The 22,935-nt window shown below is 40.4% G+C and overlaps 1 protein-coding gene across 1 annotated transcript; it reads right to left on the bottom strand.

Moving 5' to 3' along the window:
* Window positions 1-9,380: 9,380 nt before the first annotated feature.
* Sntn (sentan, cilia apical structure protein) lies at window positions 9,381-22,408 on the bottom strand. The gene is given in 5 exon segments (XM_052734104.1): window positions 9,381-10,631; window positions 13,026-13,165; window positions 18,562-18,596; window positions 20,827-20,893; window positions 20,896-22,408. Coding segments are annotated over 5 exon segments (465 nt in total). The 5' UTR covers window positions 20,960-22,408; the 3' UTR covers window positions 9,381-10,472.
* Between the last annotated feature and the right edge of the window lie 527 nt (window positions 22,409-22,935).

The raw sequence follows: 22,935 nt of genomic DNA on the forward strand, positions 1-22,935 counted from the left end.
CAAGCTTTACTCTGAACTGTAAAGGCCAGTTTATTACCATTATTCATTCTTCCTCCTTCTCCAACTCTTAATACATAATCAGTCCCCCTTAGCAATTTTCCATGCAGTATCTCATGTTGCCTATTATTTGGAAATCTTCACTTGCCTCAACTCTATTTAGAATTGGGCTTAATATCTCCTGAGTGTTGCAATAGATGTGAGCAAATCCTTTCTTGCCCATTGAATTTGGGATTGAGCTTAGCCCCACAATGCAAACTGTTCTTTGCCACAGTAAACAAAACAAAAATCTGTCTTACCTATTTTATCAGGTGTTTAGTACAAATCCTGTTTCATCAGGGGCCTGTTCCTTCAATCTAATCCTGAACAAGCCTGTGAGGGATGAAGATTCTTGAGTGGCTGGAAGCTACACATCTTATCCCCCACTTGGTAGTCAATCTCACTGCAATAAGTCTAAAGAAGAGATAATTGATAAATGCAAAAATTTTATAACTTATTCCTTAGCACTCACCTTGAAACCCATTAGGCCCTCCTGTCCACCTGTCATCCAGAAGTCCAGCCCTCCTGCCCTCTCCACTCCTGTTCCTGCTTTCCCACACTGGCTCTCTCTTCTTTGAAGAGATGGTTATCTTCTCTGTTTCATGGTCCCTGATTACATATCTCCTAAAGGACTCCAAGGAGTACCTGGAATTTCCACTAAGCAGATTTTCCTAGATGTCAGGAGTACTTTTTGAATTTATATGATGTATAAAATACTGTTTGCAGTGCTAAGTATCAGTGGAAAAGTTTTCTCAGTTTGGTCTTCTATCTAAAACAGACTTGTCAAGGATTTAGATGTAGGAGGTGTATTAGAAGGCGATATTAGAACCACAAGCTGAAGAAGATGGGGAATTGAATCAAGGAAAGCAGAAAGAGCAATCCTGATATCTCAGTGAGCAGGCTGTTGTCACGGACACCTGGGAAATCAGTCTCACTGGAGATCTTCCGAGAAGCTATGAGAGTCTTACCTCATAATTACAAGGTACAGAGGCAAGAAAAATTACCAGTTGACTCCTTGATCCATAGAAAGTAGTCCTGGAGAATTCACACTTCTTTCACCCCTGCTATAGAGTGAGCTTCTTGGGTTCCAGAGAAGAACAGATGTCTGCATTTGAAGTAAGTTGTTAATGTGCTAAAAATAACCTACTGTGGTTTCATGTCACTTCAAGTGTGCTGAGAAGATATGGTATGGGCATTAACACCATTTTATAACCTAGTGACATTCAAAATATCTAACAACTTGGATGGCATGAATATAGATTAATCTGAATAGGTGTTAACTGTTAACATATGGTATAGACATACAAAGGAATATAAGATAACAAACTAAGGACACACAAGAGAATCAGAATCTCAGTCCTTATGCTGGGATTCTCCAAGAAAATGTCATTTCTAAGTTTACAAACTATGTCATAGCTTTTGAATTATATCCGAATCATCTCTGAACAGCTAGAGATCTGAGAAAACACCACCAACAAGTTGGTTTTATATGTGACCTTGGGGCAAAGGCAAAGTCAGCTACTTCTCCAAGACTCATTGCTTGTCTTCAGCTTAACTTCAAAAGAGTTCCAAGAGCCAAGAAATCCCAGTTCATTCCTGGATGATGACTCCAAAGATTAGAAATAACTTCCAGTTTTTAACCTCTCTTTCCACTGGGATTTCAGTGAGAAGCTGAGTGGAGAAAAATGTAGAAAAGACCACTCTTGACTGATGAGCTCCGTTATTGTGCAGTTTAACGTCTTCACCACCACCACTCACGCTTCTGGAGGAGGAATCAAACTCACTTTGAAGAACAAAGTATTGGAGAAATCAAAGATCCTTAAGAAATCCTCTGGTTCTTCCTTTTTCACTTTTAATTTCATATTGATTTTCACTAAGCCTTCAGAGTTCCCCTGTGTACCATAGCTTTCTCTTTCTCAAAGAGAGACTTGGATACAGTAGCTAGTTTCAGGCATTTACAGACCATTAGAGATATAGCAACCTTACAACCAAACAAGCACCCATTTTGTTCCTGATGGTGGAAGGTCCAGAGATTTCCTAGGAACAACCTGTCCTGACAGTAAGTCACAGATAGGTCTGAGATAATGCGTACCTTTGAGGGAAAAGACCAAGAAACAGGATTGAGCAGCACGTGAGGTGGCTTAGGCTAAACATAGATGATCACATTTTGAAATGGCATTATCTTATAAATAAAAACATGTACTGAGAATGTGGTTGGGTTGTCAAAATACTTCAAATCATTAGAAACAGAACCCCCATTCAAATACTCATATGGCTTTTCTCTCAGAGGTTTCCTGTTGGCAGCTGGCTTTGGGCTCTGGGCAACTCTCAACCTAGGAGACTTCCCACCTTGTGAGGACTTCATTGCTTCCTTAGCTACCAGGAGGCTTTATTCTCTGGGTCTGTTTAAATAAAGATATTTTATCATAGTCTTTTATTTATTTGTGTGTGTGTGTGTGTGTGTGTGTGTGTGTGTGTGTGTGTGTGTGTGTATGTGTGTGTTTGGGGGGGAGGTGTAAAGTCATATGCACTCAGGTGTCAGGGAAAGCACATGGAGGTCAGAGGACCACACATGGGGATCAGGTCTCTCCTTTAACTATGTGGGTCCTAGAAACCGAATTTAGGTATCAGTCCTGACAGCAAGTGCCTTTATCTTCTGAACCATCTCATTGGCCCAAGTTCTTTGTAAGACCATCTCTTACTTTGTAGCCTGGCCTGGCCTGGAACTCACAATCCTGTTGCTTTAGTCTCTTCGATGCTGGGTTATAGGATGCACTCCCCCCCATTCGTTTTTCTCTGTCTGGTCTTAAGAATTTTCAATCCAGTTGCTGATTCTGAGCTGGGAATGACATTCTAGCCTGCTTCCCACATCAGCCTCTCCGTGGCATCACCTGGCAATACCATCATCTTGCAAATACTTTCCCTTTCCAAGAATTCTGTAGCTCTTTTTTCTCTTAGCTGTGGCCTTCTTCATACCATTTGCATTTTCTTTAAAAGAAACCACGGGCAACAGATGACATATATTTTAAAAACTAGATTGCCTCCCTAAATGAACGAATCTCCAGGAAGCTAAATGGAACACCACAGCAAAGAGGCTAGGTGAATGTTATGTTGTTATTGCATTCACACACACACACACACACACACACACACACACACACACACACACACACACCACACACATACAAAACAAAACAAAAAAAAAAACAAAAAAACCCCTCATGATTCTTTTGGTTCCTGTGAAATACTGTTTTTCTTCTCCTCATTTTGGTTTTAGAGAAAATTTTCTTGTAGTTCAGATTGAATTGTGAATAATGGTCAGAATTTCCCACTTTCACTCATGGTACCATAGAAAGAAATGACATGCAATAAGCCTGAGTTGGGTTTGGTCCACCATGTAGTGCACTGTGGCCCTTAAGAAGCCATTTACACTTCCTTAGTAAAGAAGAAATGGCAATATCAGTCTTCTGAAGGTGTGTCAGGAATCAAGCAAAAGACCACACAGCAAAAACCAGAGTGTACTAGGTGTTCAGTAAGGAGCATTTATTAATTAAAGTAATAATAATTTAGGCATTAAGTAAATTTGTCTCTTGCAGTCTCATAACAACTTTCAAAAAAAATGCATTTTGTTTTCAATCCCAAATTTGCATTTGAAAATATGTGAAGCTCACTCAGAGAAGTGGAGAACTTTGTCCAAACCACATAGCTCTGGGTAGCAGATCTGGGAGCAGAATCTACCTCCCTTCCTCTGCCTGCTTTTCTAGAAGCATAGATCTTCCAGATACACATTCTAACTAAAGACCAAAAGTTGCTTCTAACTAGGTATATTTCACATTTTGTCATTAAGTAAGTATGAAAACGTTTCAAGGGTCACTACTCTTTAGATTTAGAATTGTGGTTAAAGGGTTGAGCTCTTATCATAGGAATCCATGGTGTTTTCAAGAAAAGGACTTTTAAAATGCAACACTGATGGAAAATACTCAGAATCCCAGAGAATTCCAGAAAACATATTCACAACTCTACTTGATACATGCCAATTATGATTATACAAGCTTTATCCTGTCACAGATCAAAGAGAAATATTAATTCATGGTCATTGGATTGAAACTGCAGAAAAGAGGAAACACAATGAACATCACAGACACAAATTCTTTAGGTCCCTCTGTCCTTCATTGTATTCAGTAAAGTGGTCTTCATAAGACCTTTCATTAGCTCTACTAGTGCCAAAGTTCAGCTGATTATCAGGGCTCCCACTGGTCTTCTTCCAGCCTTATGCATGACTATTTAAAGCACAGGATTTAATCTTCTACTTAGACCCACTTTCAGATACTAAAATAAAGAAAATTAGGGGTTCCAGGATTGCATATATTCCTGCCATGCTTAGAAAATTGCAAGGGTGTCACAGCCCTTGTGTAGGAATGTCTTGGCTATAATTAATCATGGGAAAACTTCCCAGAGAGGCTCAGGTTGGTTTCCTTTATACAATGACAATGAACAAAGGTTTCACTGGTGAAAATGAATGAAATTGTTCCACCAAGAAACTTGGTTGAGGTCATAGCTGGGAAATGAACAGAGTGGTCTTTCTAGTGCAAACTATGGATTTTCTTCTAGAAAGTCTTATAATTTCCTCAGCCAATCCTCTTCTTCTTACCTTTTCTCTTCCTTCTTTGAGATCCTGCTTTAAAATTCTGTCTGAGGAATTGACTCCTAAGGCACCTGTTCAGTGGGCATGTGACTTGTCTCCCTGACCCTACACAATAACAGGACCAGGAACATTTCCTACTTATCCTTATCTAATTGAATTCTCTTTCTGAGGACTGATGTTGGGGCTTCAAAGATGCTATTTAGTAAGTAATAATCATGTTTTACTTGGCTCTTGTATGAAGAACAAGAAAAAAACTAGTGAAGAGATTGAGACAGATAGATGATAGATAGATAGATAGATAGATAGATAGATAGATAGATAGATAGATAAATGACAGATGGATAGATAAATAGATAATAGATAGATGATAGATTGATGATAAATAGATAACAGATAGATAAATGATGGATTGATGATAGATAAATAAGTGGTAGATAGATATATGCTAGCTAGATAGAGACAGATATATAGATGACAGATTGATGGTAGATAAATAGATTATAGAGAAATAGATGACAGATGGATAGATGACAGATAAATAGATAATAGATGACAGATAGATGTATGATAGAGATACACACACAGACAGAGGAAGAAAATGCAGATAATCAGAATGTGGAGAAAAGAGTGAAAAGGGAAACCTCAATTCTCCTTTCTATTTATGCTTCCAGTATTTGTGGGCATTCGTTGCATTCTCTGCCCCTTCATTTTGTTGTAGGCCCTTGTTCCTCAATAAATTCACCCATTTCTCCTTTGTTTATATGGATAATGATAGTGGATATTATTTCTTGAAACTGAAGGACTCCAAGACTGATCTGTGTCACAGACCCATCTATGATGGTCAGCAACATTTTCAATATGGCACCTTTTAAACAGAGCAGAACTCATGCTCCTGGGACTAGATTAAAGAAGTGGAACTACCTCTATTATCCGAGCATCATATTCCTTGATTTATCTGTCACCGATGCTTCAACATACACATGCTATTGCTCTGTTTTCAGTCTTTGCATCAGACAAAAATAGATTCTATAATTGATAGCCCCCTCAGAGGAGTGTGACTTTCCATCTGGGATAGAAATCTGAAAAGTCTTACTGGGAGCCCAGAGTGCTGGAATGACTCCAAGATTCTTCATCACACCACTGGCCAGGCTCTCTTATTTCTTTTCCTGAAAGGTGTGAATTTGACCTTTTGATTGGTCATCAAGATTGCCATATTCAGCTACTTGTGACTGAGACACAAAGGGCTTTGCAGAAGGACAGCCTACAGGATTCTATTTGAGGAATGCCAAATGGTTCTCCAGGGCCCAGCTGGTTCTGCAGTCTCTTGCACAGTGCCTGAAGTGTGCACAGCTATTTTTGTTGAATTATAATATTATTGCTCACAATGAAATCTAATATTAAAACAGAGAACTCTTACACCTGCTAGTTGTGTAGCTTTGGGAAAGATCAAAACTTTTGTGCTTCAGTTTCCTTATCCTTGAGGCAGTGGTAACAGTGTCCATGCCACCAGCTTCTTTCAGGGTTAAAGGAGTTACTGTTTCTCAAGCCCTAGAATAACACCATGCCATCCCTGTGCATATTCAAAAGAGACAAATAGAGGGGTGAAGACAAAGAAATATATTATGTACATGTATGAAAACCATTATTTTATATAGTTAATAAACTCTAAATTTTTAATAGCAATCAATAGGCTTACCCACTTCTAAAGCCGACAAACCATAACAGTGACAAGGCCAGTAAGAAATCAGTGGTGCAATAGTGGCACTTATATCTTGGAGGTAACCAATAGCTGTCTAATTGGACTTAAAGCCTGCTTAATAGGAAGGAATCCATGCCTGGACTGTAACCAACTACCTGGGTAGTGAGATCATGAACCTTAGAGGAGAAGCTACTACTGCCGTTTTACAAACCAATAAATTTTAACTATATTCTGAAAACTTATTTTATACCCACAGATAAGTGTAGCTCTCACCCCTCAGGAAAAAGCATGTTTTTTTTTAAACAGATGGAGACTGTTTCAAAAAGCTATCACTGGTAAAAACACAGAGAACAACAGATGATGGGCTTCCCAAACTCAACCAACACATGTATAACACAATCCTTACACCCTTAGGGAATACTACAGAGGAAGGGGAAGGAAGATTGTAAGGGACAGAGGACGAGGATGTCTGCTGTGAGATAGTCTTCTACATGTGACAGGGAAGCTGTAGCCATGAAATCTCAAGAATATGGTTGCAAAACAACACTTGGACAAAGATAACACCAGTTGACATACCAACGTGGATAGAAGGAAACCTTACAAGTCCACACCTTTAGAAAAAGTGCTATAGGTATACCAGCAATCAAAGGCTGCTGAGATAGGGGAATCATTCTTCTCCAGGATAGGTTTCCAGTCCCAAGTGGTCAGTCCTAAACATATATACCAGCTACTTTAAATGGACTCCACACATACATGTTATGTGTGTGTGTAAAACAATAATAATTAAAAGAGAAGAGATAATTTGAGAAGCAGTGGGGGATGCAGAAGGAGTTGTGGGGGAGAAGGAGGGATAATTAGGAAATTAGGTAAATACAGTATTCCTGTATCAGATTCTCAAAAATTAAGAAATTAAATTTTAAAAATACATGGAATTTTTAACCAAAGCTGTATTCCAGTCAAAACTCCAAATTGTAGAAAACAAATTAGAGAGAAAAAAAGCCCTTTCATTTTTGAGAATAAATTGACGAAAGAAAAACATTTTCTATTTTTCTCTTCTCCTTAATTCTAAACAAATAGCTTAAAAACAGGAAGAATTTGAAAGCTGGACACAAACAACTAAATTTTCTTTTCTTCTTTTGTTAGATAATTGAATTTGAATGTTCTGGTTGAACACACCTACCTCCTGTTAAAATCTTGAGAGAGTGACCAAGTTTGGAGGTTTTCTTTCTGTAGGCTAAGGTTTTAGACTGAAATGTGAAGTTTGGGAAGGAGGGAGCCAAGGACTGGGATTTGATGGATTCGGTCCATTACTGGAAGAGACCATGCCTCACTGGGCTCAAGGGTTTGGTCCATCATTGGAAGGGGCTGCATCTCACTGGGCCAAAGGGTGTTAAAGGTGCTATCTCATATTATATGTGTTTGATCCTGGCAGTGTTGGTCTGTGGAGTATTCTCATACTTGGAACATGAGAAAAAGATTCAGGAAGTTATAATAACTTTAAAATGAATAAATGTATTTTATCTGTCTAAAAAAGATTTATTTCACACTTAAATGACACATCTGTTTGTTTGGGATTCTTTTCTCACCCAGCCCCTCTCAGGACCCAGGTTGGTAGAGCAGCCTCCTTGGGACTTTTCCTAGTTGTTAGTCCAGGGCCCAGAGAAATAGAAGCCCAAGCTGACAAACCTCCTACCTGGAATTAGAGCATATCAGTCTGTTTTAGATGATGCTGGCTGTGATAGCTTGCATGTAACTGGCCCCATAATCTCATAGGGAGTGGCACTATTAGGAGGTGTGGCTTTGTTGAAGTATGTATGGCCTTATTTGAGGAAGTGTGTCACTGTGAGGGTGGCCTTTGAGGTTTTCTCTGCTTGGAATACTGCCCAGTGAGTCAGTTGACTTCCTGTTGCCTGCAAAATATAGCACTCTCAGCTTCAGCACCACATCTGCCTGCATGCTGCCATGCTTCCCATCATAATGATAATGTACTGAGCCTCTGAAACTGTAAGTAAGCTACCCCAATTAAACGTTTTCTTTATAAGAGTTACGTGCTCTTGGTGTCTATTCACAGCAATGAGAACCCTAACTAAGACACTGGCTAAAGCCTAGGCATATTTGCCTGTCAGGCAGCAGAGAGACACACTCCTACCAGGCATTTTGCAGAATGGTCAAGAATAAGCCCAGCATAAAAGTGCAACATCTTCCCTAAGGGACATGCTAGCTACTAACTGTTGGGAGACGAATACTGCGGCTCTTCCCCTGTGCCTTTCTCTAAGGGTCAGGTGGTTGCACATGTGTGGTAAATGCCAGGTACTGAGCACGGTGGCGTGTAGCTGTGATTGCAGCACACGGACACCCTCTCCTTCCCTGCACTGCCATTCTGACCTGCATGGGTCCCTTGGATGATCCTAAGCCATCATGTGACTGGGAAGGGCATGATTAGTCCTCTCTAAAGATTGAAGAAAAAGGTATGTGTGAGGGCACATGGTCAAGGAAGGCTGTGTTTTGCCTGCTGCACAGTGACCTTTCTGAGGGAAACTGGATACCTGCCAGCACCTACCAAGCTGACCCTTGGAGGCCTCACTCCTCAGGCATGAATAAAAGCTTTTTATGAAAATCCATCTTAGAGATTCAGGTATGATGTATGTGTATGTTTGTGTGTGTGAATACATATGTTTATGTGCATGTGTGTAATTTCAAGGCAGGAATATAGGAGGTAGTCATAGAGATGTGTGGGTCTTTGGAGTGTGACCACTTTAGAACATAATGTTAAGGTGTATTAGAACATGTTAATTAAAAAACAGTCAAATTCCACAGCTGCTGAAGTGTGTGTGTGTGTGTGTGTGTGTGTGTGTGTGTATGTGTGTGTGTGTGTGTGTGTGTGTGTGTGTGTGTGTGTGTGTGTGTATAGTCTTATGTATCACAGTCAAGACTTGCCTTAAACTCTTGATCCTTCTTTGCTCAAGTGCTGGGATTATAAGTGTGCATTACAATGCCTGGTAGGTTTTTGCAAGTCATGTTTATTTAGCCATAATTCACAATCACATACAATGTACTTCATCCACTTTAGTGTAAAGTTTTAAGAGTTTGACAAATGCATTTACTCATTCATATAACTACCACCACCAGCAAGCTAGGGACCACTGCCTTCCACTTAAAATCTCCCGTGTGTCTGTTTGTAAACAGTCTCAGTTCTAACTCAGATCCCAGGAACCACTCAGCATTTCTGTTTCTCTTATAGGTCAGGAAGGTCTGATTTTTTTTTTTCTTTTATAGCTCAGGAAGGGTCTGATCTTTGAAGATAGATCTCATAATAAACTCTGCTAGCATTGTGTAACACTTATCTTATTTATAATTATCGTGTGTTTTAAACCGATTAACTAGCTGTTCAGAGCTGGGAAAATGGTTCATTAGTGAAGCACTAGCCAGACAAGCACCAGATCTGAGTTTGATCCCTGGACCCACCTACAAAAGCTGAGCCGGGGGGAAATCTCAGCACTGGGGAATCACTGAACAGTCAAGTCGATCCTCCCAGGTCCCAGGCCAGCGAAAGCTAAAAAAATCAAGGTAGACAGCACTTGGGGAACAACATTGGAGAGTGGCCTCTGGTTTCCATATGTATATGTACAGTTGCCTTCACACCAATCCACACACACACACACACACACACACACACACACACACACACACACAAATTATTGTTGTATATCTAGTTCTTCTTCTGGAATTATGTAAACATGAGCAAGGGAAGAGGTTATCTGGTCATTTGTTACTGTATTTTTAACAATGTTACTAAGTAAATGCTTACAAATACCATTGTATGATCAATGAATGAATATGATTGTACATTCAGTAGAAAAAAATCTCTGAGTTACTGCTCACTCATCAAAAGTGGCATCCAATTAATTTATCATGTTGAAAGTTACATATTATTTGGACATTTCTGAAGAGTGTTGAAATGTTTGGAGTTACAATGAGTGAATATTACCAGTGTGAACCATCCCACACTCATTACATATCAGAAAGGAAGATCTTTCATCATTTGGCACCTGCATTTGTGATTATTTTGTCCATTCACATATTTAAAGTTGTTCATTTTGTAATTTTTACACTCAATATATTTTGTAGCAGATCCGACACGATGGCAAGGCTCAGGAGCAGGATCACGAAGTCCTCGAAGTCCAGCTTGTTTTCTGTGTGTTCATCCAGCTCAGAAAGGATGTCTTGGTACTTTGGCTTGCTTTCTTCTCCCTGAGAATAAAGAATAATTGAGTCTATCATGTGTATAAACTTTGTATTGAGAGGTAGTAATGAATACTAAGTATGTTATTAACAGTATAGCACGCCCAGTGCCATCACACAAAATCCTTCATGACTTGTCTCTGAGAATCCATACAGTGATCTTACTGCATACGTACTTCTACAACACCCCAGCTGTGGGTGAACCATCAGAGAAGTAAGTACTTGCCTCAAAGTCAGCAGCTTTTGCTGTAAAGCCAAGATTTGAGGGCTTATCGGCCTGATTCCAGAACCACACTTTTAACAAGTTATTCTGCCTTTATTTAGACACAGAACTTCCTATGTTTTCAGATTTTCAATATATAATCTCTTTAACTATAGGAGGTACCTTTTATGCATTCTCTGGACAGTGAGATTATTCTGAAATACAGAATAAAATGTACTAGAAGAAAGCACATTGCTTTGTGTGATAGTTCAGCATTTAGTCTGATTGTCAGTCACATCCAAGCTCATAGCTGTCATACACAGATTGCAGAAAACCGTCTGAACAGCATATAAAATGGAGAGCATTTTCAGTTTCAAACATTTCAAACCACAGCTGGAAGGTTTGACATTAAACAAACAAAAGTCATCTGAGTCAATCTGATACAGAGCTGGTGTGTGCATTCAGTTTAACCACAAATGCTTATTTATGAAATGGCTGCAAAAATCCCAGGAATGCTTGAGACATTTTTGAGATGAAAATATATTTCTTTTACCGTCTAAACCATCCTTGTTTCTCTCGGCTGGCTGTCCCCACAGGTCATATCTTCAGCCAAAGCCAAAAGAGCTCTTGACTCATTTGCAAAAAGAAAGCAGAGTACTACTTGGAAAGGGTCAGAGTTCAATAAAAAGGCTTTCCTTTTGGTACCTCTCAGTTTTCCCAAAGGTTGTGGAAGCATGTAGGTCTGTCTTCTCCCTCTGTTCTGCCAGGGAACTGGCTAAGCACTAGTTACTCAAGGGTTTAACCAATCACCATCTTTTAGTATCTTCTTGACAGTGTTTCTTGGTGCTAGTTTTGTTATATCTTACTGGTGGTTAAATGTTAAGACTGGGCATTGTGTTTAGGCTTATGAGAAAGGTAATGCTCTCTTTAGGACTTAGACTTAGCAAAAAGGTGCCACACAGTTTCCCAGAGAGCTCCACAGAGAGTTTACAGTGGCGGTTCTCAACCTGTGGGTCATGACCTCTTTAGGGGATGAGTGAACCTTTCACAGGGGTCGACTAAGATTATCAGAAAACACAGCTATTTATATTACAATTAATAATGGTAGCAAAATTACAGTTATGAAGTAGCAATGAAAATAATTTTATGCCAAGGGGTCACCACAGCATGAGGAACTATATTAAAGGGTCACAGCATTAGGAAGGTTGAGAACACAGTGTGCATTTAGAAGTAAGAGGACAACCTCAGGTGTTCATCCTCATCTTCCACCTTGTCTGAATCAGGGTCTCTTGCATACCAGGCTAGCTGGCCAGAGAGCTTCCTGGGATTCTCCTGTCTCTACCTCCCATCTCATTCTAGGAGTGCTGGGATTACATATATGTGCTGTTTTTCCTGGACTTATTTGGGTTCTGGGGATTCAAACTCAGGTCCTCATGCTTATACAGCAAGTGTTTTACTTACTGAGCCATCTCTCAAGATCCCTCCCATCTTTTTTTTCTTTTGGTATATTATACCATGCATGCACACTTGCACACACACATACTCACATGCATGAGAGACACTTTGATAATATCTTATATGATTTAGTATACTAAACTAATACATATATATTGTATTTCTGTAATATATATTATATATATTACTCACAGAATTGTATTATATATATTACTTACAGAAATACAATAGTCATCTATATCTCAGAGCATACTAGGAACTTACAGACAACTTTTATATTTTTTTGTTCTGTGAGTAAATATTGGTGATTTAGGCTTGGAAGTAGCCTTCTTTGTTTCTTATATGATTTCCGTAGGTCAGTATTGCTCAAAGTATGAGCATATGCATATGATATCAGGTTAGCCAACTGTAGAAGGCATTAGAAAAATTTAATAAAATAATAAGTGACTCTTGCTCACATCTCAAATATTATCTGTATTTTAGTGTTCAGAATCCCTTTTTTGGTTTCTTACCCCAAGATGGTCCCAGTGTTCTACTGTTCTACTACATCCTCTACTCAGCTGAAGTTGCAGCTATGGGCCACAGTGCCCACGTGTTAGCTTGTTCATCAAATAAATCGGACAACTTACATACAGGAGATATTCAATAAATGTTTGCTGATTGAAATAATTGGACGGCATCCTGGGACTGGAATTCTTTGCTGTTCGGTGTGAGCCTTGTTTATGAATGCCGGTGAATTCTCTTACCTCTGTGAAATTCCTAAATTGGGTTTGTAGCAGATTCTTGGCAGTGGCTTTCCCAAGTTTACCATCAGGGTCGGAAGAGTTTCTGAAAATCAGAGCGACAGTAGCAATGGCTTTTTCAAGATCTGAGCCTTTCTTCAAAGCTGTGAGAGAAGAAATATCGAGTGAAGAATCAGAAGAAGAGTGGTGCTTTGTGCAGACAAGGGGCTGTGTCTTCCAAGGGAACTGGGGAAATAAGTATGGAGTGTGATTGTCAGTGTGACCCAGTGTGTGGCCGTGTTGTGATTCGGCATTATCTGATCCTATATCTTTAAGAAACACAGGTTCCTTTCATAGCATTTGAGTTAGAGTTGGGTTGAGATTTGACTCCTGCTTGCCATGTGGCCCTGGGAAAGCCCCTCACTTCACGAAGCCTTGGTTTTCTGAGATGTAATTTCATTCAATTCTTCAACAAATATTTACCAAGCACCTACTGCATGTTGAGCTTAGCTTTTGGTATTAAAGATACCTCATGTACAGACTTCAGGTTCTACTCTTGTGCAATTTCTACTTTGTGTTAGATGTGGTGTCACTTTATATGTGAGTATGATAAAGGGGAATGACATCTGTGATGTAATAACAGCCACCGCACATCTTTTTCTCAAACACTGTAATGTTCCCGTTAGTTTCTCTAATTTAGGATCCTTGGTGGGGAAGGCAGTGCTAGTTCCTTCCTTCCCAGGGGCAGCACCCAATGCACACAGAGAGTTTCAAAAGAAACCATTTGAACCTTAGTCACCAATACATCTAGAAGGACAATCACACCTTACAGCTATGGCAGGTTTACCTTTCTCTCCAACTAGACAACACTCTTCATGAAGCCAAAAGACTACACCTTTGTTTTTCTCCGTATATTTTCAATACCAGAACCAATGTCTGCTGCATATTAGGGCTAGTCAATGCTGTTGAGTAAACGGCTAAGAGAAAAAGGAAGAAATCTCACAACTTTCAGCCCAAGCAATGTGCAACCATCATGGATTCAAAGAATGCTCAGGTAGAGCAAGACTCAGAACACTGAAGTGACAAGATTAGATGTGATCTCTGCTCATATACATGTTATGATTTACTAGAGAAGTAAATATTATTAAAGAGAATACATATGAATATACATATATATTTGGCTTTCATATATTTAATAATGTGAAAAAAGTCTATTTTTTTCTATCTTTCCAATATTTGGCTTTGGCACTATTTTTAATGTAGCCACTTTTGGTAGGTATTAGTAATATCTCAGTGTGCTTTTTATTTGTGTTTCTATGATGCTCAACTGTCTGTAACTCCAGTTCCAGGGTATCTAACACCTTCTTCTGGCTTCCACAGGCATCAGACATACACATGGTATACAGATACATGCAGGAAAAAGCCCATTCACATAAAATTAAAAAACAAAAGAAAAGGGGAAAAAACATAAGACAGAGAAAAAAATCAAAGACCTTAATTTAAGACCCAAACTTAGAGAAAAACAGGCAAAACACTCCAAGATCCAGGCATAGATGAGAACTTTTTTTTTTTTTTTAAAGACAGGCTCTCTGTGTAGCCCTGACTGTTTTGGAACTCATTCTGTGGACCAGACTGGCTTTGAACTCAGAGATCGACCTGCTTTTGTCTCTCTAGTGTTGGGATTAAGGGTGCGGACCACTATTCCCAGCTGAAAATTTTCTGAAATTGAGTACAATAGCACAGCAAATAAGCCTAAAAATTGTCAAATTGGACTGTGTGACATGAAAAAGCTGTGCAGTAACAGAAACAATCGCTAAAGAAATGTGCTATCCTACAGAACTGAGGAAAGTTTGTGTCTGACAGGTAAGAACCTGGAAGACCTTCAAAATTCAATTTAAAAAGTCAGCCAATGAGTAAGTGGACTAATGGATTGAATAGCAATGCTCAAAGGAAGAAATGAAAATGACCAAGAAATATTGGTCAAAGTTCAGCATCCTAAAAAAGTAAGTAAATAATCAGTGTGTGCGTATGTGTATGTGTGTGTGTGTGTGTGAGAAAGAGAATGTGTAAATGTGTGAGAGTGTGTGTGTGTGTGTGTGTGTGTGTGTGTGTGTGTGTGTGTATGTACGTGAGAATGAGTGTGTGAGTATGTGTGTGCATGTGGGAATTTTTCAGATCTCTGGTCTGTTTCTTGAGCCTATGATCTTTGCCTTTGCTGACTCTATACCTACCATCTTGGTTGCCATAACCATAAACAAAGTCTCACCAATGAGGAGAGTAAAGTGGTTCTTGTTGCTTCATCCTTTGCCAATATTGTTTTGATTATTCTAGGCTATTATTTGGTTATTCTTGGGCCTTTTCTTTCCAAATAAACTTTAGGATAATCTTGCCTGTCTTCAGAAACCTTGCTGAAATTTAATACAGATTGCACTAGAGACCAATGGGAGGCAAACTAATGTGTATTTTGACAACCATTGCCAATCTGGGTTGACTTTTCAAATCCACGAGCACAAGGCCTCTTCCTGACTGTGTCATTTCATCAGTGAAGAACAGATAGGACTTTGCTGGTGGCAGGCTACTGGTAAATGGAGGAACTGGCATTGGAAATGCCAGACACATGAGCTGATATACCAGGGAACTATTTTCTCGTTTTGCTTCCTGTTGAATCTGTAACACTTTGGATGGTTCCAAACACAAGTAGGAATCTTGCAAAAATTTGTTGAGTGAATGGCTGTAAAACTCATTTTAACCTCTTCCTCCTTGGCCTCGTTTTCAGTCTCAGATTCTCAATTTTATGCGTTTGTGATTTATGCTTTCTGCTTGTAGCTTCTGCTTACCCAGATCTGACAGGCCAACTTCCCCAGGAAAATGCCTCTCTATTCTTTCTTACCCAATTCCTAGCCATCTCTTTCCCCGATCCCTGCTACTTCCAGGAACCCATATGTTTATCTCTTCAAGTGTCTAACATTAAATACTGGGGGATGGGCATATTTCTTATAATTCCTGATCTGTCTGTCCATATGTGTGTGCATGCACATGTGCACATGTGCAGTGGTGCTTTCTCTCAGCTTGCTCCATTTTTTAATAATTTTAACCTTACATTTAAGATGCTCAAGAATGAATTCTATATAAACACTGTCTTATTTGGAAGAAGCAGTTGCCTGCCTGGATGAAACACATTATTTCTTTAGAAAAAATACATCGATAATTTGGACTGATAGATCCATTCATCAATAGTCAAGAATAACTGGATATGGTGTAGGAAGAGCTCCTCTGCTGAGCCTGAGACTGTTCTTGGAGGACAGGAGTTGGTGGTACTCTGCTGGATGTGCCTGCCTGGTGAGGTAGAAGTAATTCCCAGGCTCTGACTGAGTCTATTAATAATGATGGGCACTTTCCATTGTTACTACACATATTTCAGGTGCCTTTCAAACATAATCCTATTTAATGCTTCCTCAAACCCTCAGGGGTGGGTAGTATTTGTGTCTTAGTTTTATACATTAAAAACTTATGCTTGGAGAGATTAAGAATAGTAAAGTCACACTGCTAGGAGATGAGGAATGAAAGGCTTCAGGGTTTGTCTGAAAGCTGACGGAAATATCAGCTACTTTGGGATATGTCTGTGTGAGGTCATCCGTGCTAGTTGTGAAGCTAGGCATTTCCAGCCCTGGCGGAGGGCAAGTCTGGCTGTTCTCTGAAGTGGGACTCCATCTGGATTATCCAACTTCTCGTTTGTATCCTATTTCTCTTAAAAGACAGCATGCATCTTTCTCCCAACTGTAAAATAGCACATGCTTATGGTAAAAACAGAACTAGAAATGTCTAAAATAAGAAAAGATAGCAAAGACTTGCTTGTCCTACCACCACTGATGATGTTTTCCTGGGGCTTTTTTGTGTCCTGTCTTTACAGTTTATTTCTTCCCTTAATAAACCAGCAGGTTGCCGCCTAACTTTTTCACTCTCTGCCTCATATAGATTTGTGAATTAATATGGGAAGCATATTGTAAGGGGCCTGTGGGGTTAGAAAAGCAAAGGTTGTTGTTTTGGCGTCTTTTATTGGCTTTCTTGTCTTTGGGATTTGGGCATGTTGATGTCTGAAAGGCAGCTCTTCCAGACTGCTTCGTGTTACCCTCTTCTCTTCTGTAGCCCATTGAAATGAATTTTGAACTATGCTCAGTTCATTCTTACTCATATATCTCACAGGTATGTAAAATCCAGCATTCGTCATGGGCCAGCACAGTGAATGACATCCGAACAACATTGACTTCTTGGAAGTCCCAGCAGTGAACACTCCTCCCGGGAGAGGATGTAATTCAACTCACTCAGTGCTTGTTTGTGTCAGCCCTTGGAGGGAGGTTCAGATTATAGACAAGGAAGCTGAGACATGGAGAGATTAAGAAACTTACTCAAAGTCAGAAAACAGAGCTGGCTCTTTTCTCGAATGCTCACTGCCTCTAAGTGCTGCTTTTCAGGCAGTTGTGTTCTTCAGGACTCTTTCCTAAACCCTCAGAAGGGGCAACAGGTCCCTCTGATGTCCTTCCCTTATTCCCTGAACATAGATAGCATCTCTATAACTCTCAGACTCGAAACTCCGTGTTATCTCAGTTGTCTCTTAGATCACCATCGCCCAAAGAAATACACTGCAAACCACAATCCTAATTTAAAACTTTCACAGAGACAAATTAAAAAGACTAAGAAGAAGAGTCAAAGTGATTTTAATAATATATATTGCTCAACTCAATATATTAAAATTTTCAACAGGTAGTTAATACTAAGTTCATAAGCGATTTTATACTCCTTATTTATTAGTTTCTTTCAGTTTTAAAATCTCTATTCAAATTAATCACTGCCCCAGTCCTCAGTAGCTTCCTGTGGCTGGCACATACCATGTGGGATAGCTCAGGTTCAGGCTGTATGTTTTCTGAGAGCAGTGACAGCATTGTAGTTACTTTCACAACCTTTCTCAGGCCCCGGTATGCTGTGGGTCTCAGAATACATGCAGTATGTGTGTTAAACTGGACTGACAGCTTCAGTCATTTTTCACATGTGTCTCCTGTTTTTCCCTAAAGCATGGAACACTAAACATTAAGTCCTGGATATAGTGATTTTCTAACAAGTTAGTATCATAGAAATACCATCCTCAACACTGTGGGGTGTAAGAATCACCTTATTTTAGAATTTTTCTTCATATAAGTGACTTTTGCGAGTGAAAACATGGAGTCTTGTAGAACAGATATCATGGACCCAAGCCCATAATGATAGTGTAGGCAGTACTGACAGTTACTAAGACCCTATTCGATATTCCCCAAGCCAACAAGTCCCCTAATACTCTCCTACCTTGCTGTTAAATACACATATGTACTTACCCTACATTGCTGCCCCCTAAACACTCCAAGTGTATAAATACAAATAACATAGAGAGAGAAAGGGTTTCATAAGCATTCATGGTTATCCAGAAGTTTCTCACATCTCAGGCATTCTTGATCCTATTAATTTTAACTATTGGCCTGCTGTTATGGAGCAGAAGGGACACACATATTTCAACCATTCCATGCCTTACCTTTTATTGAAGCCAGTTGTTTAGATATTGAAACACTGCAAAAACAAAAGAAAAGAAACTGATTTTTCAGAGTTTGGACACTGATCTCTGCATAAAGTGGCACATGATTTAAAATGATTGTTTTTAGTAGATGTCCTCTGACCCTTCTATTGGGGCATTGTGGTAGTTTGAATGTAATTAGCCCCCATGAGCTCATAGGGAGTGGCAATATTAGGAGGTGTGGCCCTGTTGAAGTGAGTGTGGCCTTGTTGGAGGAACTGTGTCACTGCGGGGACAGGTGTTGAGGTCTCCTATGCTCAAGCTATACCTAGTTCAGTTCACTCCCTGTTGCCTGTGGGATTGATATGTAGGACTCTCAGTTCTTTCTCCAGCACCATGTCTACATTGACGATAATGGGCTAACCCCCTGAACTGTAAGCCACCCCAATTAAACGTTTTTCCTTTGTAAGAGTTGCTTTTAATAATAATAATAGGAACCCTAACTAAGATAGGCATTCTTGCGTCTACTTCCGTACTTGCCATAAAACACTGTGTGGACTATGGTTGGCTATAGCCCACATATCCACATAGTCCTGGTTCTTATAAAGCCCTGTGACTTGAATTCCTTCAACTTGGAAAGGGACAAAGGAGAACACCTTACTGTGAGCCTCTGTGCCTTGGGAAGATGAAAGGCTGCAGTACTAGCACTGGGAAGCCACTTGTAGGTGGTGGGCCTTCCATCATTCCAAGTTCCTACATGACTGTGAGGAGTGAAGCTGTCATGGACCTGGAACTCAGATGAAAACTGGAAAAATAACTTCTTGTTTATAGAACAGTTATAGATGCTAACTCTTTAAGTGTACTTGCTCTAGCTATTTGGTCTACCTACCTATCCCAGGAGTGAGATGCATTGGTGGGTGGTAGAGACATATTCTCTTAAATGCAAAAAAAGATATCAAAAGGTAATGCAGTACAGAGAAACAGAAATACATACAAAGAGAAGAGAAGGGCTAACCTTGTCTATGATCAGGGTAATGGAATGAGCCAACTGAATCAGTAAAGAGAGAGAGGAATGCTTCCAGCATAGGGAACACTGTATTGAGGCCCTGAAGTAAGAGAAAACACAGCTTGATGGAGGAACTCAAACATGGCACATAGTTGGAAAATAGAGAAAGGAGATAGTGAGGGAAGGTAAGGCTGAAGTCAAGGATTAGGACCAGAAAACACTGAGATTTAGACCCTTATAAAGTGAAGAGGGTGGGGACTACGTATCAGATAAGCATTTGGGCTAATCTGCAGTTGGTGGAAAGTAGCTCCAGAAGGCAAGAAGAGGGCAGCTACATTATGAACAGTAAATCAAAATTTGCATGATTTCACATTCTCATCCCCAAATGGCTGGAAAGACAAAAGAACTATAGAATGTGGTCAACAGAAGAGTAGTATTGGCACCTTCTTAGAAGGAAATTTGGGGTCTAGCATTAACTAGTAGGAGCATTATTATTATTATTATTATTATTGTGTGTGTGTGTGTGTGTGTGTGTGTGTGTGTGTGTGTATGTGTTGGGGGGTACACTTTTCTTATTTAGGAATTAGCTGCCTGCCTCTACCGTGTATTAGGACCTCCAGGCTCTTTGTGAGTTCCTCCTGATTTCTGAAACCTCTGCACCATGATGATGCATCTTCAGGATAGAAGAGGTGCCATCTTTTCACTTTTCAAAGTGTGCACTTGCCACATAGCACGTGTTAGTTTTTATCACTCTGATTGATTTTCTGTCTCCTCCATTAGCAAGTGAAGACCCTGACAAGCCAGAGCTCTGCAGTTCATCCCCACACCTCCCACCTCTTGCCTGGCAGAGTACCTTGTCCTTGTTAGGTGTTCCAAAACTGCTTTTGGAAGTAAAGTTGGTATCCTAAATGGGACTCCATGGCAAAGAACATTTTTTCACTTGTTAGACCCAGTTTACACATTTGAATAATGTGAATTTCCCCCATCATAGATACTTTAGAAGACTATGTTGTATGGTAGAAATCAGTACCAAGTTTAATTTGCATGTATTTCTCAAGAGGCAATCAAAAATCTTTGTGTTAATTCCATCTTTTCAGTTCACTGGCAAAGCTTCAAGCTTGTTCTCTTTGTTTCTCCATTTTAATTTCAATCTGGACTTGGGTGGCAATAGACAACAATTTTTCAATACTGTGGCTACCAAACTATGGATATGAATAGGTTGGAAATGCATCTATCTAAGTTCGCTGAAACTCAATAAAGGAAAATCAAGTGACACTGACCTTTTAGGCATTTTGCTAGGTGTTAAAGCAGATGCTGGGGCTTCAGAAAGCCTGGGCGCTCCCCGGAGTGGGTTGTGTGGCCCTGGGTGCTGTGCATACAACCTCCTGTGTTCTTGCTTCTCTTGTTGTGCATCGGCCCTCCCTTAGCAACAGTCACCTGCTCACTGTTATTGTCTTTCACTCCATGGCAACTGCACAAAGACACCAGACAAACTTTCCCCCAGTGTTATCGTACGTAGGTAGCATTCATATGTTTAATCAACATTTGAGTGTCTGTGGTGGGCCAGGTTCTATGCCCGATTCTGGGGACACAATCCTGATCTCAGTGTGTTTGTTTACTGAATGGTTAACATTGTTGTGCAAGTGTTGGAAGCGTGGTAGCTGTGAGGAGTTAGTTGTCCTAGTAAGGTGGGTGTCAAGAGGCCAGTCAGCTGTCAGGTGAAGCCTCCTCCTTCAGGAAGTGACCTTGAGGGTGGGCAGATGTTAACTAGGTGAGGCCAGACTGTGACATCTCCTGTGTGGTCATCAGAACAGAGAAGCACAAAGGTCAGTGTGTCTGACAGAGAGTGCAGCTTGCCCGGAAGTTGGAGAGAAGAATGCTGACTAGGCTTTGCAGAGACCTGCAGACCGCAGTGGAGAACTCTGCACTGAAGTCACAGTAGTGAGAAGTCATTTGCGAGGCTAGTGAAGCTGGATTCCCATTTGGGAAATCACCCGTTTCAGTGAGAGCGACCTTAGAGGGAGAAAGTGGGTGCAAGAAAGACTCTCTGGTTCCTGGGAGTTTCAGAGCTCTTCCCATGAGGGCCTAGGGATACACTATCGCAATTGACTGAGTCGAGCTCAGAGTGAGTGCAATTACACATCCAGTCACTGAGGAAGTCCCTGGTGAGGTGACAGGAGGAAACAGTAAGAGAAGCTGTAAGGGTCATCATTCAGGACACACTTTCGCCTTAAGACACTGTTTTCCACTGCCGTGTCCCTGTGTCATTATTGCACAGTCGGTGTGACTATGCCACACTCACATTGCCTGCTTCTTTGTTTAAAAGTGTGTGTGTGTGTGTGTGTGTGTGTGTGCGCATACACGTGTATGTGGAAGCCAGGGTCAACTTTGAGGGCCATTCTTGATTGCTCTCCACTTTACACTTTACTTTTTGAAACAGTCTCCCCCTGAGCCTGGGACCCACGGGCTGCCTGACCGAAGCTCTGGGATTACAGGCACATATGTCTGTGCCCGGCTTTTAACAGTGGTGGTGGACAGCCGAACCCAGGTCCTCCCATCTGTGTGGGAAGTACATAAACGACTGAAGCCCCATGCCTGCTTCTTTTACGGGCTCCCCTTTCTCTTGTCCCTCTAGCTTTTCACTGATATCCTTAACAGTTTTCATGCAGTCTGGGAAGGAGAAGGAGAATTTGTTTAGCTCCACTAATTACAATTGCCCACACTGGGCTGCTTCACTGCCAGCGCATCCTCTGGGTGACCAGTTATTCCACACTGCTCCTATGAGCCTGGATTGACACTGAGCCAATTTCACTGTTCAGATTAAAGCTTTAGAGTTAGGCTTGTCACGGTGGTGCCTGTAGACCTGGCACTTTAATTACAGAGGTAGGAGGAGGACAGAGTTCTTTTTTTTTTTTTTTTTTCTTCAGCTAGCTTGGGCAGCAGAGTGGGATACTGATTCAAAAACCTAAAAACTAAACACACTTAGAGTTTCTTTTCTTGGCAAGGCACCTTGGGTAGGATTTTGGGATCTGGATCTTTAGTGAATAACTCAGGTTCTGATGTGCACCATCAAGAGCTGCTTGAAATGCTCACAGTAGGCTTTAATGTAGGAGCTGGCTTTTCATCCCGATTCTGCCCATTACTACTTGTATTTTCTGAGCTAAGACATTCAAAACTGTAAATCTGATTTCTCATCTGTAAAACAACACACTCCTTATGGAGCTATTGTTGAAGCTGGATGGCTTTATGTAGGGGAAGCTCTTAACACTGTCTGATATGGGAAGGGAAATCAATAAATAATACTTCCCGAGAGGGAGATGTTGGGGATGATTTTATCATTAGAGTCCTGGCGAGATGCACGCTCTGACTGAGATGGTGCCAGAGATGTT

Source organism: Peromyscus californicus, unplaced genomic scaffold (assembly GCF_007827085.1).
Source record: "Peromyscus californicus insignis strain IS unplaced genomic scaffold, ASM782708v3 Scaffold_12__1_contigs__length_115047231, whole genome shotgun sequence".
In the NCBI taxonomy this organism is placed as follows: domain Eukaryota; kingdom Metazoa; phylum Chordata; class Mammalia; order Rodentia; family Cricetidae; genus Peromyscus; species Peromyscus californicus.